Genomic DNA, 17626 nt, shown 5'->3' on the forward strand with positions numbered 1-17626 from the left:
CATGAAATCCGCGTTTTGATTTAGGCACAGATATAGAGTGGGGGAAATTTTTCACAGTGGATTCAGCTAGACGGGTGTTTTTCGTGAAAGATTGGCGAGAGGGGACCAGGGATTGGAGTTCAGACGAGCACTTGCCATGAAAATAACGATAAAACAAGGATAGGCTCGCAACGTCTCTTCTGTGGGAGAGGGGTTGCAGGGTAGAGAAAAGGGCATCCCCCACTAAGCCACGAAGTCTATTTTGTACTCTGTCAAGGCAGGATAGGCTGTTTTTGGCAGCTCCTGCCCAGATATGGCAACAGTATTCCATCCTTGGCCGTACTTGGCTTTTATATAGATAGAGAATTGCATCAGTAGTGAGATATCTTCTGGAGCGGTAGAGGGATCCCACCATCTTTCCAGCAACCTTAGCAACAGACTTGATGTATGTGTTCCATTTCAGATATGAGTAAAGGTCAAACCCAGAAGCTTGTCAAAACACGTTTTTTGTTTTTTGATCATTTTTCTTCATTATGAAATCCAAAACATTTATTTCCTCTTTTCTTACATTTTCCGTCTGTCCTTCTCCTTCTACTACTCATTTCTTATCCCTTTCTTTCTCCTGATTCTCCCTCCTAATCTCTCCTCCTCCTGACTCTTCTTTCTAACCCTTCTCTTAATCCCTCCTTCTACTACTACTCCATCTTCTTTTTACTCTTCTTTCTCATCCCACTTCCTCCTCCTCCTCCTCTTGACTCTTCTTCTTCCTCCCCATCCCTCCTTTTGATCACACCTTCTCCTACTTCACTTCCTGATACTAACTCCTCTTCCTCCTCCTCCAGGTTGTTGATCCTTGGGGTACAATTATTGCTGAATGCAGTAAAGGAACAGGAATGTGTTTGGCCGAAATTGATCTTGATTTCTTGGAAAAAGTCCGAAGAGAAATGCCAGTGTGGAATCACAGACGATCTGATTTATACGGAGAAGTTCTTCCTCTCTCTAAAAATGGTCAGTGAACTAATTTCTTCTTTTCTGCTGTTAGAGAAACTTTTAACCATTTATTTAGTTTATATTTTTAACTGCTTAAGTTTTTTTTTCTGTTGTTAAATATATCATCTTCTGAGAAGAAATACTGCTTACAGGGTGTCTCCAATAAATTTCCAGACTTTTTTCGTATGGCCACTTTTATTGATAGTACATACATGAAACACTAGTCCTCTTCAAAGTAATCTCCTCCGGCTGTCATGCACTTGTTGTACCATTCTGGAAGGCCCCATGGAAGACCTCTTGTGTGAGCGTGTCAATGACCCTTGTCATAGCCTCTTTCATCTCCTCAATTGTCTCCTAGCAACAGCCTCTAAAGTTTTCCTTGAGCTTAGGGAATAACAAAAAACTCACAGGGAGCAAAGTCTGGACTATAGGGAGGGTGAGAAACTGTCTTCGTCAAATAATCTGTGACAAGGATGCAGTTGTGAACTGATGCATTTGTGCAAATCTTCCACATCTTCATTTCCTTGCAAATAATTGTGTGTACAGTTCCCACACTGACATCAAACTGTACACTTATTGTCTCTATAGAGACACACGACGGTCCTTTCCCATGAAATTCTTTATTTCGCCAATCAACTCTGGTGTTATGGCTTCCATACTACTCCAACATCTCTTATCATCCCCCACAGACTCCCTACCTTCCTTGAATCTCTTATGCCACACAAAAACTTATGCTCTATTCATGCAAGATGGTTCAAAAGTTGTGGCATTTTTTTCCAAGTTTAAAACAGAATTTTATTGCATATCATTCTTCTAAAGTATCCTCAAGTCCAGATTGCATTTTTGAAATTCACCAGCTGTGAAAATCAGGCTTTAGTAGGGTGTATTCTGATTCCTGCTGTAGCTGTTCATTTGAACCTGAAATCATAAGATGTATAGCAATAACATAGTGAATTTTCAAGAATCTATGACAATTTTAAATGCCTGTACAAAAAAGTCTGGAAACTCATAGAAAATATAAAAGTATTTTGAATAACGATCGAATGAAGCTTCTCCAATGGATTAAATAAAGGGTCACATTTAAAATTTTATGCAGAATCCCGAGTTCAACATAAAGATTCCCAAGTTCTCTCTATCGTGCTAGAAAACTACTTATGCTTCAAAGTATCCTTGTTGTCACATTTGGGCTGGTGCATCTGCTGCTTGTCTCTCACTCCTGGACAGGGTTCAAAAGAGAGTCACGAACCTGATAGGTCCTGAACAGTCATCTAGTCTTCAGCCTCTGTCCCATCGACGAAGTGTTGCATCTCTCTGCCTGTTCTACAAATACTTTAATGGTGAATGCTCTGACGAACAACAAGTACTTGTACCTGCTAGACGTGACTTCCCCTGACAAACCCGACAAGCAACTAAGTCCCACCCCTTTACAGTAGAGATTCCTAGGTGCAAGAAAGCCTTTTACTCCAATAGTTTCTTCCCCCAGAACTGCAAGAATTTGGAACTCCCTTCCGGGATTCTGCTTTCCCAACTGTACTAATATGCAGAAGTTCAAGTGTAATGTGAACAAACATCTTGCTATTCAACTCTCTTCATAATGCCCCCGCAGCTTATGTCCCTGATAGTAGCTCCCTACTTCAAAGTGGCACTGTGCCTTGTTTGGGGTGAAAATTGAATTAAAAAAAAAAAAAATCTTCTCACATGCATGTGTGATGTCAGGTTATATAAAACTATTGACTTTGGTCCAAATTGGAATCAGATTTTTTTTAATTATCGATTTTATATATTTATTGGACACATTCCACTACAAAACCTACATAAAAATACTCCCAAACACATCAAGTACTTTTGTGGTAAAGTTATGTATCGGATGGTGTTGCAGCGGGGAACTTACTAACTACGATCGTTCCCAATCTGGGATCCTTGTGCAACGTAACAGTAAATTTTTTAAAAATCAGCCATTTCCAAGTTCATAGGAAACAAACCCACACACAAAGTTCCTTTTATATATTTTTTAGCACCAATTTTTTTTAAAGTCATTTTCTTATTTGTGATGAGATTTTTATAGGCTACGTTCCCTTCTTATCTCTAGATAATTGTCTACTTAGGTTAAGGATCTGTCTATTTTTTTTTCTTTAAGTTTTTTTTTTATATAAAAGGGATAAAAAAATTCTAATTTTTTACAAAAACATCATATTATTAACAATTATTATTAACAATTATTATTAACAATTATTATTAACAATTAAGCAAAAACTTTTCATAAAATAATGACAACAATAACAAACAAACAAACAATTAAAAAAATTGGGTAACTATGTATGTTGCAACTCGGGAATTTCTGTAAATACTGAAATTCTTAGATGGCTATACTGCACAATCATGGAAAAAATATTATTCCATAATCTGCCATGTTAATAGATTGGAGTATAACTGATTATAACTGAAAAAATCAATTTGTTTCTAATTTTTATTTGATGCTTGTACAGAATTTACTCTGTATCAAAAAAAAGAAATTAAGAAAAATCTGTATAATCTTAATACCTGTGACAAAACGAAAATATCATATTCCGAAAATCACATAAATTTGTCGAGTAGTTTTATATTTACATAAGAAAATCAAATTTTATAAGTAATTGAGACATGATTGTCTCGCTCATCTTTTGGCAAAATATCAAGAAACAAAGGGAGATAACTCAACAATAATTTATACAAACTAGATTTATGTTATAATGCCTATAAATTATCGTTAAAAATGATTTTTTCATAATAATAAAACTACTTGATTAATATATATACACTTGTGCCCGATATTATTCATACCCCCCCTTGAAAATTGAGTTTATTAGGTGTAACTTTGTAAGAATTTATTGTTTACGTCCATATTGATACATATTCTTAATAAACCTCTTCTGATCATTTTCGTCATTTTAAAATCTCGGGATACTTGTAATAAAAGAAATATACAGCTATTTATAAAATCTGCAATGTTCAAAAATAATCATACCCCCTTATTTTTTCAGTATTAATCGAGTTTCTGACTGTTTGTTTCCTGTTTGATTCTTATTTTGAATGCTTTTATACAACCTTTGATTAATTTCATTTCGTTTTTTGCATTTTTCAGAAATTAAAATGATATCAACTGAAAACCAATAAATGAATAAAAATTATTAGAATGGGGAAGAATAAAGAGCTTAGTAATGATCTTAGGACTAAAATTGTGAATTCACATAAGGATGGTTTAGGTTACAAGTCAATTTCCAAGAAATTTGAGGTCCCTACAGCAACAGTACAGAGCATCATCAAAAAATTCCAGAGCCACCACACAACAAACAACTTGATTGGTAGAGGAAGGAAAAGGAAACTGTCTGCTAGAGCCACCAGGAATATTGTAAGAAGTGTTAATGCAAATCCAACCACCACTACTAAGGACATTTTAGAAAATCTGGAGTCTTCTGGCATAAAAATATCAAGGCAAACATTGCAAAGGACTCTGCATGAAAATGGTCTGAAAGGACGAAGACCAAGAAGGACTCCATTGCACACCGGAAAACACCTTGCAGCACGTCTAAAGTTTGCTAGGACCCATGTGATTCTCCAGAGTCCGTTTTCTCAAGTATTTTGTGGACTGACGAAACAAAAATTGAATTGTTTGCCCATATGGATGCTTCTTACGTTTGGAGGAAGAAAGGAGAAGCTTACAACCCAAAGAACACCATACCCACGGTGAAACATGGTGGTGGTAGCCTAATGTTTTGGGGCTCCTTTTCGGCTAGTGGTCCAGGAAGTTTGGTCAAGATAGATGAAACCATGAAGAAGGAGCAATATTTGGAGATACTCCAGAAAAACATTAGACAGGATGCGGAGAAGCTCCATTTAGGACCAAACTGGGTCCTTCAACAGGATAATGATCCAAAACATACTGCCAAAATAGTCAAGAAATGGTTTGAGGATAATCAAATTAATGTTTTGGAATGGCCTAGCCAGAGTCCCGACCTGAACCCTATCGAAAACCTCTGGCACATATTGAAAACTGAGGTTAAAAAGCGGAAACCTAGAAATTTGAGGGATTTGGAGAACTACTGCATTGAAGAATGGTCAAAAATCAGTGTTGATGCTTGTAAAAACCTTGTTGATAAATATCCAAAACGGTTACAGGCAGTTATTAAGAATAAAGGGCATGCTATTGATTATTAGTAAGAGAGGTATGAATAATTTTGAACTAGTGCCATTATTGTTTTTCTTTGTATAATGTTTCAAACTTGCATAATTTATTTATTTGTTGAGTTTAAATTAAATGCTTATGCTTGATTTATTGTTTGAAATCCCTTTAATATTGTCTACCTTCTGGTTTGAGCAATATTCTTATAGAAATCTCAAAGATCCGAGGGGTATGAATAATATCGGGCACAAGTGTATATATATATATATATATATATATATATTATAGGATAGCGTGTATGTTATTTATTTTGTGTGTCATGCTTACATCTGAGTGACCATCATTTAATTGTTATGGACTTCCATTTCTTGTAATAAATAATTTTACTAAGAATTCTTCACAAGTTTTGGTCTCAGTTTCGATTATAGCTGATGGTACTGAAGTCATTTATTTTTTTTATAAATAAATTTACCAAGAATTCTTTATAAGTTTTGGTTTCACTTTCAATTATAGCTAAAGGAACTACACTTATATATATATATATATATATTTTTTTTTTTTCATAAGTTTTGGTTTCGGTTTCAATTCAAGCTGTTACATCCAAGTCATATGGATATATATTTTTATTTTTGAAATCACAACTTTATAATATATAAAAATCGATAGAACATTAACTCTACAATAATATATACAAAATCTGCAAGAATTAAAATATCATTTAAGCGTACTTTACGACCGGGCTACATTGGGCGTCCCTGTTAGCTTAGATAAATACTTTTGCAGTTTTAACAAAAGGGCAACAGTAATATCAGAGTATCTCCATTTATGCTGAACATCTACAGAATGCCAACATCAATATATTACATATGAATGAGTCCCCTGTGAATTTCTACAGGTCCCGCTAGTTTACATAATTTTTGGAATATGATATTTTCGGTTTGTCACAGGTACATACATCAGACAGATTTTTCTTGGATTTTTGTTTTTTTAATTCAGGGAGAATTCCAGATAAGAACCTTTCATTTTTTTTTAAATATGTGTATCTCTTTATTTTCTTCAAGTTTTCTTTGTAATCGTATTTGCATTAATTTCATTTCAGTTTCGGTAAAAATAGATGATCAGCCATTTTACCAATTTGGTCATTTACAACTTCCTTCCAGTCAGGTTTTCTTTCGGACGGAATTGTCATTTGCCTTTGTCAACATAAAACCTGTCGTACCTGGCCGTATCTTTTATTTGAAAGACAATTTTACTTGTATAAACATCATGTATTTTTTTTTTGAATGGAAAGCAGTTCTTGGAATAGAAAAAAATCATTCAAAAAAGATGATAAAAGAAATTAGTCTATCGTAGAGAAAAGAAAATTATCCAATCCGAAATATTAACTGTCGTTGTTTCAAGAAAAATTAGCAGCATCAATCCAGTCTTTGAATTGTAAAGAATTCCAGATAAAATAATGGTAGCATTAATCCAGTCAGGATCAGCAGTAGCTTTCCTCTCATGTTGCAATGAAAAGCTAGATTGAAAAATTACAAAAGATTCTGTATATTTAGTACAATCATTCTGGTACTTGATTGACTCTTATAACCCTCGGATATAAATATAATCGTCCAAATTTTTGTGATAATCTACACAAATAAAACACTAGATGTATATGTGTGTGTGTGTGTGTGTAAATATTTAACCTTTTTTTTAATTCCATTTTCACCCCAAACAAGGCACAGTGTCACTTTGATGTAAGGGGCTACTATCGGGGACATAAGTTGCAGGGACACTATGTATGTATTTTTTATATTTCTATAAATAAATATTTTTTTTAAATATCTAAACAGTTTACCAAAAATATAGCATATTAACTTAAATAAACATAGTTATTTAATTTAAAAAATATGCGATAAAAAAAAATAAGTAATAAAAAATAAGCAGTTTTGAAGAAAAGCAGATATTGTTTCCATTTTGTGCTTCCATACCTCAATTGAGCGATGCGAGCACCTTCTAACAACATGTTTGAAAGTTAAGCTACCATGCTATGCTTAATTACCAAATATTCAAATTCTAGTTTAGTATTTGATGTAATTGAAGCCTATTACACTGCCATTTTTTTCTTTTTATGCTGTTGCTATACTTATAACTTCTATCTTTTTTTTTTACTTGAGAGTCACCACTTATCAAGGCATGAAAGCTTTTTTTTCTCTTAGATGAAGTTGTTTGATAATTCACCTTTTGATATTATTCTTTGGTGAATCATATTTTCTTTTTATTCTTTGATTTTTCTTAATAAATCACATTTCCTTAACTTGGGTCAAAAAGATGTTTTGATCAGTCCATTTTCCCCAGTGGCTCATTTCCAAGATTTGAATAAAGAACAGATTTCAGATTTATGGCAGACGGCACAAAAGGTCTCTGCAGTTGTAAAGAAACATTTTTCTGGAACTGCCCTTTCCTTTGGAATACAAGATGGAAAAGAAGCTGGACAAAGCATTCCTGTAAGTATTTCGTTGCCAGCATTTGAAAATGCAGTGAAAGCAAAAACATGCAAAACAAATTCATCAATTCGAGTACAAAATACTTTTTGTTTTTTGTAAAAAATATCTTTGAGTTATTTATGATGTGACACAAGGGTCGGAAAGTGAGATAAAATATCCAGCACCCTAGAGGAAGAACACACTGGCCTGCAAACAAAGAAATGCCCGGGAACTCCCATCGGCATTCCCGGTAGAGATACCTCAGGTGATTAGTTATAAACTAATCCCTTCTTAAAGGAAGAAGGCAAAGTCTGAGAAAGTGGACCACATAGAATTGCACAGGACCAGCCACATACTGCAGTCATCAGGGAAAATATAAATTAAAAAAGACTTGACTCAACTTTGGTACTGAAGGAAAAAATCTTTGGCTGAATATATTTCAGTTTTTAATAAATTGCAGATCATTCATGGAATTATTAATAAAATTCACAATTCTTTCTATAAATCCAACCAGTTTTGCAATAAATAAACTTCAGTCTATGTCTGGCTTGACCACCAAGTTTCAACATTTTTTGTTTGTAATTTAACGGTAAGCACAGCTGTATGCAACACGCAAAATTGTCCAATAATTTATCACATTTCTTTCTTGGTTGCTATTATCCTCTTCCTTTCAAGAATCGTGTCGCGATTATTTTGATAAATGTTATCTTTAAAATGTAATCACGTGGCGATTATTTTGATAACTTATCTTTAAAATGTAATTGTGTGGTGATTATTTTGAAATGTAATCCTCAGATAGAAATGTTTAATATCCTCAAAACTAAAATCAGACTAACAGTCATGAGAATGATGTGCTGACGTGGCCTTATCAATTTTTGTAGGGTCTTGTGCAGTTCTAGAAGGTTCACCCCACCCCTAGGCTTTACATTCTCACCTTTTGAGAATGTGTTAGTTTATATTGCTTATCGCAATATGCATCCTTATGAGGAGTGCTAATGGGACTGTTCAGGTAGTATTTTGGTCATCCACAGTGTTCTTCCTTTATTCCGTTTTTTTCAAATCACACTTTTCCTGACCTTGTGTCCCATCTTCCTACTATTAGAAAGGAGATAAATAAAATCCTCAATTTTCTTTCTCTGCCATAATCTTTATAATCATTTGATCGCATTTTTTATTGAATGTTAGCGTGATTCTTGGCAATTCTTCAAGGCGTAAAATGTCATCCAAAATAATCTTACCAAGTCCAGGAGCCACGCTACAAACTCTTTATTGGGCGACACCTTTTAAGAGAGTATCCATAATAGCTCTTGAAATATCAAAGGCATTTGATAGAGTTTGGCATAAAGACAGAAAATGGCGAGGGAATGTAAGCAGATCATTTACAGTCGTGTAATCTTTCTTGTTTTTTATTTTTTGCTTTGTAATTTTTTTCATTTTTTATGTTTTTTCATTTTTTATGTTTTTTCATTTTTTATGTTTTTTCATTTTTTATGTTTTTGAATTTTTTGTTTTTTTTCATTTTTTTGTTTTTTCATTTATGTTTTTGGATTTTTTGGATTTTCATTTTTGTTTTTTCATTTTGTTTTTTTCATTTTTATGTTTGTTCATTTTTTATGTTTTTTCATATTTTTTTTTTCATATTTTGTTTTTCATTTGTTTTTTCATTTTTTATGTTTTTGTATTTTTATGTTTTTTAATTTTGTTTTTTTCATTTTTTTTTCATTTTTTATGTTTTTGCATGTTTTGTTTTGCATTTTTTTCATTTTTTGTATTTGTTTATCGTTTTTTTTGTTTTTCATTTCTATTTTTCTATGTTTTTGATTTTCATTTAAAATTTTTTTTTTTGTTTTTCATTTTTAATTTAATTTAATTATCTATGAATATAAAACACCTAATGCCTTGGATAGGAGGATTTCATAAGATGAGGCAGGGTCCCTTATTTGTCCAGACTTATTTTTAGCAAAAAATAAGTGGGTCATAATCACAGCAGGAAACCACATATGAAAGAACATTGTTTTCTCAAAATAACAAATTGGATTCTGGGTATCTAAACCCCAAATCAGAAATATTTCCCATTTCAAGAATGTGATTTCTAATGTCTTAGTTAAATATTTCTCACTTGCAGTAACTTTATTATTTGCATACATTGCAAACATGCATGTTTTTTGCTGTTTTATCAACTGTAAAACATTATTTCTCTAGCACGTTCATCTTCACATTTTGCCGAGGAAAGCTGGAGATTTTGAAAACAACGATGACATTTATCAAAAGGTAAGGACAAACTGATTAGAATTTTATTGATTTTAAAGAATCCTGAATATTTAATTGTGATGTGGACTTGAATTGTTGATAATTTGTCTGAATCAACGATGCAACATTGTCTTTTAATATACTCTCTCTCTCTATATATATATATTACAACGGAATCACCACTTATCAGGCCGAAGGTCACTCAAGGATAAGGGTTAATGAGTGTACAGTGATCACTGGGACAACAGTGTAGTAATTGTTGTTGGTGAAAATTTGGTATAATTTGATTATTTAAGGGCTGGGTCAACAAGAATTTGTTTATATTAGACTTGAAGATGATCATATTCTAGTCAGCTGGAAAGCAGGCCAGCAGAAAAGGGTTCTACAGGCGGACAGTTCTAGGGAAAAAGCTCAGTTCATGGAATTTGCGTTTATATTTAGGCACAAATGGGGAGTGGGGAGGGATTTTTAATAGTGATTGTAGGTAGATGAGTGTTTTTTTGTGAAGCTTTGGCAAAAGGAGGCCATAGATTGGAGCTCAGACAAGTACTTTATGTGAAAATAATGATAGAGCAGAGACAGGGTTGCAACATCTTTTTTGTGGGAAAGAAGTTGCAGAGAAGAGAAAAGGGCATCACCTACTAGATTTCGAAAGATAGGGTTGCACCAGTACTCCATTTTATGATGTATCTGGCCCTTATACAGGTAGAGAATTGTGTCAGAAGTGAGATACCTTCTGGAGTAGTAGAATGATGCAACTATTTTTCCAGCAACCTTGCCAACAGATTTGATGTAAGTCATCCATTTCAGGTCAGGAGTGAAGATCAGACTCAAGGAGCTTCTTCGAGACAAGAGCCATTCATATCAATTGGGGCCACATATTGATCAGAGCATTTATGGTGAAAAGATAAAAGATTGATTTTTGACACGTCAAAATTAACCAGCCATCTTTTGCCCCATTGTAACACGTGCTCAAAGTCAGAGGAGAGAGATGCTGGTCATTGTTGACCTTTGAAGTGTTGCGATAGATGGTAATGTCATCTGCATATATGTGAACAATATGATTGTTAGAATGTAATTTGAGAGATCATTGATGAAGATAAGGAAGAGGATGAATCCTTGAGGCACACACACATTGATACTTTGAGTTTTGCACTTTTGCTTATCGAAAACTACTTGTAAAAATCTACTGGAAAGAAAAGATTTGATGGTTGAGAAGACATTTTCAAATATTTCATAGCTGAAAATCTTGTGAAGTAGACCTTTATGCCAAACTCTATCAAATGCCTTTGATATTTCAAGAGCTATTTCTTTTGAGAAGAAATTCCTGTTAATAGATTCACTGATCCTATATAAAATTACAGTCAGTAGTACATCAGGTCTTGCATGGTGGAAACTATATTGCTTGTCACTGAGATGGTTAACAATTTCTCTATTTAACACGGATTCAAACAACGTATTGAGATGCAGAAAATTGATCTCCAGTATTTTCAAATACTCGGCAAAACTAATGTTTTCCAACGTGTTGGGAATCATTTCTCCTTTATGCATCAATTGAACAGCTTTACAAGAATAAGTGTTCATTTTGGTTGCAGTTTTGAGTACTATAAATGGAATATTGTGAGGACCAGTTGCTTTGCTGGCATCAAAGTTCTTGATAAGTTTAGCAAAATCATGTGGATGTTTCTCAGATTACTTTTGGTGTTGGGAGGAAATTCTGGAGGTAGCTCTGATCACGTAGGGTTGAGTTTGCTGCAAAATTCTTGGCAAAGAGTTTGGCTTTGCCAGATGCTGATGCAATCATGTCAGGCCTGTTGATGATGATTGTAATATGAGACCTGCAACTGTTCATGATCTTGTTTGTTATTCACGAAAACTCATGGGAACGAAGCCTCTGTTCTTCTACTTTGGACTTGATGAACTGAGCATATGACTCTCTCGTGTTTTCGATAATCCTTTCACACTGATTGCTGACATTTATAAAAGCGACTTCAGTTTCATGACTTTTTTTTCTTTTACATAGGCATCACCACTTATCAAGGCCCAAAGACCACTCAAGGATAAGGGTTAAGAGTGTAGAGTAGTCAATTGAACAATATAGTAATTGTTAGTAATGGAAATTCTGTAAATTTGTTAATTTAAGTGGAACGGCTCATGAAGAACTTGTTTACGTTAGACTTGAAGACAATAAGATTGTAGTCAGCTAGAAAGCAGGGAAATGAGAGTTCCATAGGCGTGCAGTTCTAAGAAAAACTTTTTTCATGGAATCTACGTTTAGGTTTAGGCACAGATAAAGAGTGGGAAGAATTATTGATAGTGTTTTCAGCTAGACGAGTGTTTCTTGTGAAAGTTTGGCGAGGGGGACCATAGAGTGAAGCTCACTTGAGCACTTGCCATGAAAATAACGATAAAGCAGAGACAAACTCGCAACATCTCTTCTGTGAGACAGAGGTTGCAGGGAAGAGAAAAGGGCATCTCCTACGAGGCTACGAAGTCTATTTTGAACTTTATCAAGGCAGGACTCTATCTAGCAGCTCCTGCCCAGATGTGGCAACAGTATTCCATCCTTGGACGGACCTGGCTCTTATATAGATAAAGAATTGCATCAGCAGTGGGATATCCACTGGATCGATAGAACGATCCCACCATTTTTTCAGCAGCCTTGGCAACAGATTTGATGTATGTGTTCCATCTCAGATCAGGAGCAAAGGTTAAGCCCAGAAGCTTGTCAAAACATAAAGCCTCCCCAAGATGAAAGCCATTCATTTCAATTGATGGGGATCAGAACTTTGATGATGTTAAGATAGAAGCTTGGTTTTAGATGCATCAAAAGTAACCAGCCACTCCTTTACCCATTGTACCACGTGCTCAAGATAAGAGGAGAGAGAATTGGAGAGAACTTGGTCGTTTACGGTCTTAGATGTGCTACCATGGATGGTAGTGTCATCAGCTGGTGACATTTATTACATTTAAAACAATTCTATAGTTATCTATAATGAGAAGGCATGCATTATCTTATAACTTATATCTATATTCTATAGTTTATTTATAAGATAGATAATTATTAGCCATAGTTTGTATTTATATTTAAAGTGATCTATATTAAATAGAAACTTCATATCTTTCTTTCCCTTAGATGAGCCAAAGTTCTAGTGATTGACTTTACATGAAAATTAACATCTAAAGTCTGTAGCTCATTTCAAATCATATCCTAACAAAAGTATACTTTTCCAATGTATTTATTTAATCCACACTTAATCCTCATTGAACTCTAGTAGATGTTGACCTTAAATCTACACCCCATACTCATGTATACACCATCCCACCTTTCCACTCAAAACGTGTGAATAACCACATCTCCCAATCTTAATCCTATTTTGAGGAGTGTAACTTCACAGCAGATACTAATTATCTTTGATACTAACTCGATTAATCCTAACTAGCTTTGTTTCCTGATTATGGCAATAAATGCCGTCCCCCACATCTGCCTCATTCTCTTCCCCTAAAACTGGGCATTTTAGGGGTGCTTGTTTACCATGTATGCTAACATGATTGAATTGGGCCACACTTGTCTGACAGGTTTGAGAGTACCCGTTTGACAGTTTGTCTGGCTGCTGTATTCTGACTGACAGTACAGGGGCTCTAACTCTTTGGTAGCACTTAGACCGGCTGCTCTGTCATCAGTTGTATAATATCGGGATGGTTGTAGTGCAATGTCTCACATGGAAAGGGACCCTGCACTCATCTTCGATGGGCATTCCCAAGGCCACATTCCTGTGGATGAGGAGACGGCTGATGATCTACTTATGTTGCATGATCGTTTACTTGTGTTGCATGATGGTGGCTATGCACATCCGCTTTGTCTAGCACCTCTCACCCTAAACTGAAATTATGAAATAAAATGAATTTACAGCTCAATCCAAATAACAATCAAACCAGACACACATTCGAACAACACTTCACCTCCTCTCTTGAGGCTTGCACTTACAAATATCTGTGGACGTAGAATTAACTTAGATGATGTAGAATCATTTCTTCTAGCAAACTCCCTGGATATCTTAGCGCTAAGTGAAACTAACTTGCACTCTTCTATCCCCTCTTTAACATGTCTGATTGTCTCCCACTTTGTCATAAGAACTCTGACAGACACATGCACAGACTTGGAGTCTATATTCGTAACATCCTCCCCGATGACTATGGAATCAATACTAGAATCAGGTGACCAGGCCTTCATGTGCTTTACATTAACTTTACAACATAGCGTTAGCTACTTTTTCTTTATCGCTCTCCCTCGACTCAAGACTGTACTCTAATCAACCATGTCTTGGACAGCATAGATGTAGCACTCTCCTTAGACACTGCTGCCCAAATACATCATGTATTTGGTGACTTTAACGTTCACCACAGCAATTGGCTTGGCTTCTCTAACTACAGACACAGCTGGTAGCATCACTCATAACTTTTCTATATCCCATTCCTTGACACAGACAATATCGTTCCCGACCTGTCTCCCAGATCATCAGGACCAGCAAGCCTCACATTTAGACCTATTTCTGACAACAATTCCCAAGGATTGTGTAACAAATGCCCATTACCCATTCAGGAATGCTGATCATGCTGTGATAATGATAAACTCTCAACCCCAAGTTGAAGAGCCATTGCTCAAAACGATAATATACTACAATAAGGCTGACTGGGGTGCGATCAGGGATCACATCAGAGATGCCCCATGGGAAAATATCTTTTCTCGTCCAGCAGAACATTGCTCAAAGGCAGCAAGTATACCACAGATTTATCTGGCATAAGTCCAGTACAAACAGACAAAAGTTTATAGAAGCTAGAAGTAATTGTAAGAAAGAAATAGCAACAGCTAAGAGAAAATATACCGAAACCATTAGAAAACGCATCCGAGCACAGAAATTAGGAACTCGTGATTTCTGGAAAATCTATAACAGTGTAGTAAATAATAGGCAATCAACAATTCCCCCACTATCAAACAATCATGAGGTTGTTCACACGGCAACTGAGAAAGCTAACATGCTTGCCCGTCAGTTTGCCTCAAACTCTTCATTGAACCCAGCAAACCACTCCCTTCCTGAGTTTCCTTTGCAAACAGAAACCACACAAGATGATCTGAAAATCATCCCTTTCTCAAGTACATGATATCATAAAAAACAGACACCTCTAAAGCATGAGAACCTAATCTCATCGCAGCTGTACTATTAAAAAAAATACTTTGCTGAGGTTGCTTCAGTTATCTCCAAGCATTTCAACAAATGCTTTAACGAATCTTACTTTCCTAGACTACTGATTCTCATCTTGAATGTCATTTTCACATTTCAATTGATGTAGCCTCTGACCTTCTTTAGGCGTATTTTGTCGAACTTGGAAATTTAGATGAAATTTCAAACAGAACCCTTTATTTACTTCATGCTTCCATTCCATCAACCATGACTGGATAGAAATCCTAAGTAATTTGCAATGCTGTGAAAATGACATTCAAGATGAGAATAGTAGCCCAAAGATTCCAAATAATATGAATAACGAATCCTCATCTCAAAAATTGAGTTGTCCGTTTTCTTTTTCTGTTCTCTTTTTAGATTCAAGCCAACGACAAAAATCTGGAAGCAGGTAACTTACGAAGTTTGAAAGAAATGGCAGAAGAAGCCAGTGTATTACGGAAATATTTTCCTGAATCTTTGTGATAATTATTTCCATTTTCGTAAGGATTTTCTATGATTATTATTCAAATTAGCAAATAAAAAAATTTCTTATGTTGAAGAATTTTTATCAAGATCTAATTTTTTTTTTTTTTTTTTTAATATCGATGTATAATACTTATTCTAATTGATTTATGGAATAAAAGAGCTATTTGGATGCCAAATAATTTTTTTAAACAGTTTATAATAAATTAATGTTTACTGTTATTCATTAGTAATTTTATTGTCCTTTTTAGCTATATACAATAGTTTTAGTATTGTCCTTTTTAACTATATACAATAGTTTTAAGATATTAACAGTAATTAAAATGATTTAATAAAGAAAATGATAAATTAGCAAAACCTTTTTTAAAATATTGAAAATTAATGGACTGAATAAAAACGAACTGAAAAAAAAATTTAATAGAAGCTACATAAAAAAAAAATCACAATACATATTAAAGATATGTAAGGTATACATTTAAAACGAATTAAAGCTCAATTAATAGCTGCTAAATGGTATTTTTGTTTGCTTATATTGATACAAAGATAAAATCCAACAAAATGTGTAGAAAAATATAAATTTCTGAGCAGGAGAAAACAGATCCTTAGCAAAAAAAAAAAAAAAAAAAAAATTTGGATATGTTTTTCAGCACCTAGTCTCCAGCTATGTAAAAAGTGAAAACAGCACTAACCCTATGCAGGTTTACCAGCTTCCTCCAGAGGAGGAAGTTCCATGGGAGTATGAAATTCACAGTTGCATGTATATTCCCATTAGGGGAGATGATGATGTTAGGTTTTTGCAAGTCTTGCAGGGAGGTGTCAACGTTCTTCTACATAAATTCACAAAGTGGTCCCCCATCTGGTACTGACCAAGTTCAACAATGCAAAGAAATCATATGAAGATTTCATCCTAAAAATGAATAAGAGGATTGTTGTTTGAGTTTGTAGCAATCAATCGAGATTTACAGATATCATATGTGTGCAAAGATGCACTATGTTGCATGTCTAGTGGTGGTCTGAATAACGGATTTGCTGTGGATAAATGATGTTTGGTTAAGAGAAAGAGGCGGGGGGGGGGCATAGAAAAAAAAAATGAAAATATCTCCGATTGTGAGTTAGACCACCCAGAAATGGCTTTTATTTGAAATAAAGTGTCTCATTAAGCATGCCTAGACCAACCTAGTTGAGAAAAGTAATGTTTTCTCTGGTGGATAACTGATTTTTTTTTTTTTTTTTCATCTATAATATAAATCTCACCTGTCTGTTTAAATGTATGTATGTTTACCTAAAACTTTCGACAGACATAATGGATTTTCACAAGATTGATATTTTGAAGCGCGACCCTTTAGATGACAAATATTGAAAAATTGGCTAGAAACATTAATTCTTTCACCCTCAACTCAGCACTTTTCTACAGGCAGGGGTCGCTTTTTTTTCACCAATATTTTCGAAAGTCATCCCCTCTTTTCGATTGACTAGCCTTAATTTAAACCTTTGTCATTTCTGGTTTGGCGATGGGCACAACAGCAAAGACGTTTTTTTTTCACGTTCTTTTCCTTCTTTGCGGTATGGGTTCGAGCCTGCCTGCCTATTACTACTTTTTTATTTTGCTCAACACACACCTACAAACACACGGGCAACTAGGCTAGTTTTAAATAACATATTTAAACAGGTAATCATGCTTAGACCAACCTAATTAAGAAAAGTAATGTTCCCAGATTGTCTGGAAATAAGCTCTTTTGAGTGGATACTGTTTAGCCATTTTCTCTAGTGAGCATCGGGGTGATCCTTTTTGATGGTCGAATGGGGAATGCTAGTTAAAAGTGCATATATTCTAGGAGAACCATTGGGGGTAGCTTGCTCTTATTTCCTCCACACTTTATTTGTTACGACATGGTTAAGTTTAATCAGTTCTATGTGACAGTCTCCTAGAAGTTGAAAGTCTAATCTTTAACGCTAGTGATATTAAGAATATGATACATGGCTGATAGAACAAGTCACCTCTGTGGAATAAATAAAAGGTTCCGATCAAAATTCTCTACAGATTCCCAAGTTCGACAACTATCAGACAAAACATTATA

At 34.6% G+C, this 17626-nt stretch overlaps 1 protein-coding gene across 5 annotated transcripts in view; it reads left to right on the forward strand.

The window, feature by feature from the left end:
* Positions 1–17626, forward strand: part of LOC145294107 (nitrilase and fragile histidine triad fusion protein NitFhit-like) — a 165198-nt gene that overhangs the window by 140608 nt on the left and 6964 nt on the right. For 4 of the 5 annotated variants that reach the window (XM_080141184.1, XM_080141180.1, XM_080141182.1 and 1 more), the window contains exons 7-11: positions 822–987; positions 6228–6353; positions 7439–7614; positions 9796–9864; positions 15444–15727. In XM_080141184.1, the coding sequence (XP_079997310.1) occupies positions 822–987; positions 6228–6353; positions 7439–7614; positions 9796–9864; positions 15444–15548 (642 nt within the window). In that variant the 3' untranslated portion in view covers positions 15549–15727. Of the gene's footprint in view, positions 1–821; positions 988–6227; positions 6354–7438; positions 7615–9795; positions 9865–15443; positions 15728–17626 lie in introns of those variants that run through there. The other variant, XM_080141181.1, reaches the window with a different exon arrangement.

Source organism: Euprymna scolopes, chromosome 15, assembly GCF_053919585.1.
Source record: "Euprymna scolopes isolate OS-2025 chromosome 15, ASM5391958v1, whole genome shotgun sequence".
Taxonomy (NCBI): domain Eukaryota; kingdom Metazoa; phylum Mollusca; class Cephalopoda; order Sepiida; family Sepiolidae; genus Euprymna; species Euprymna scolopes.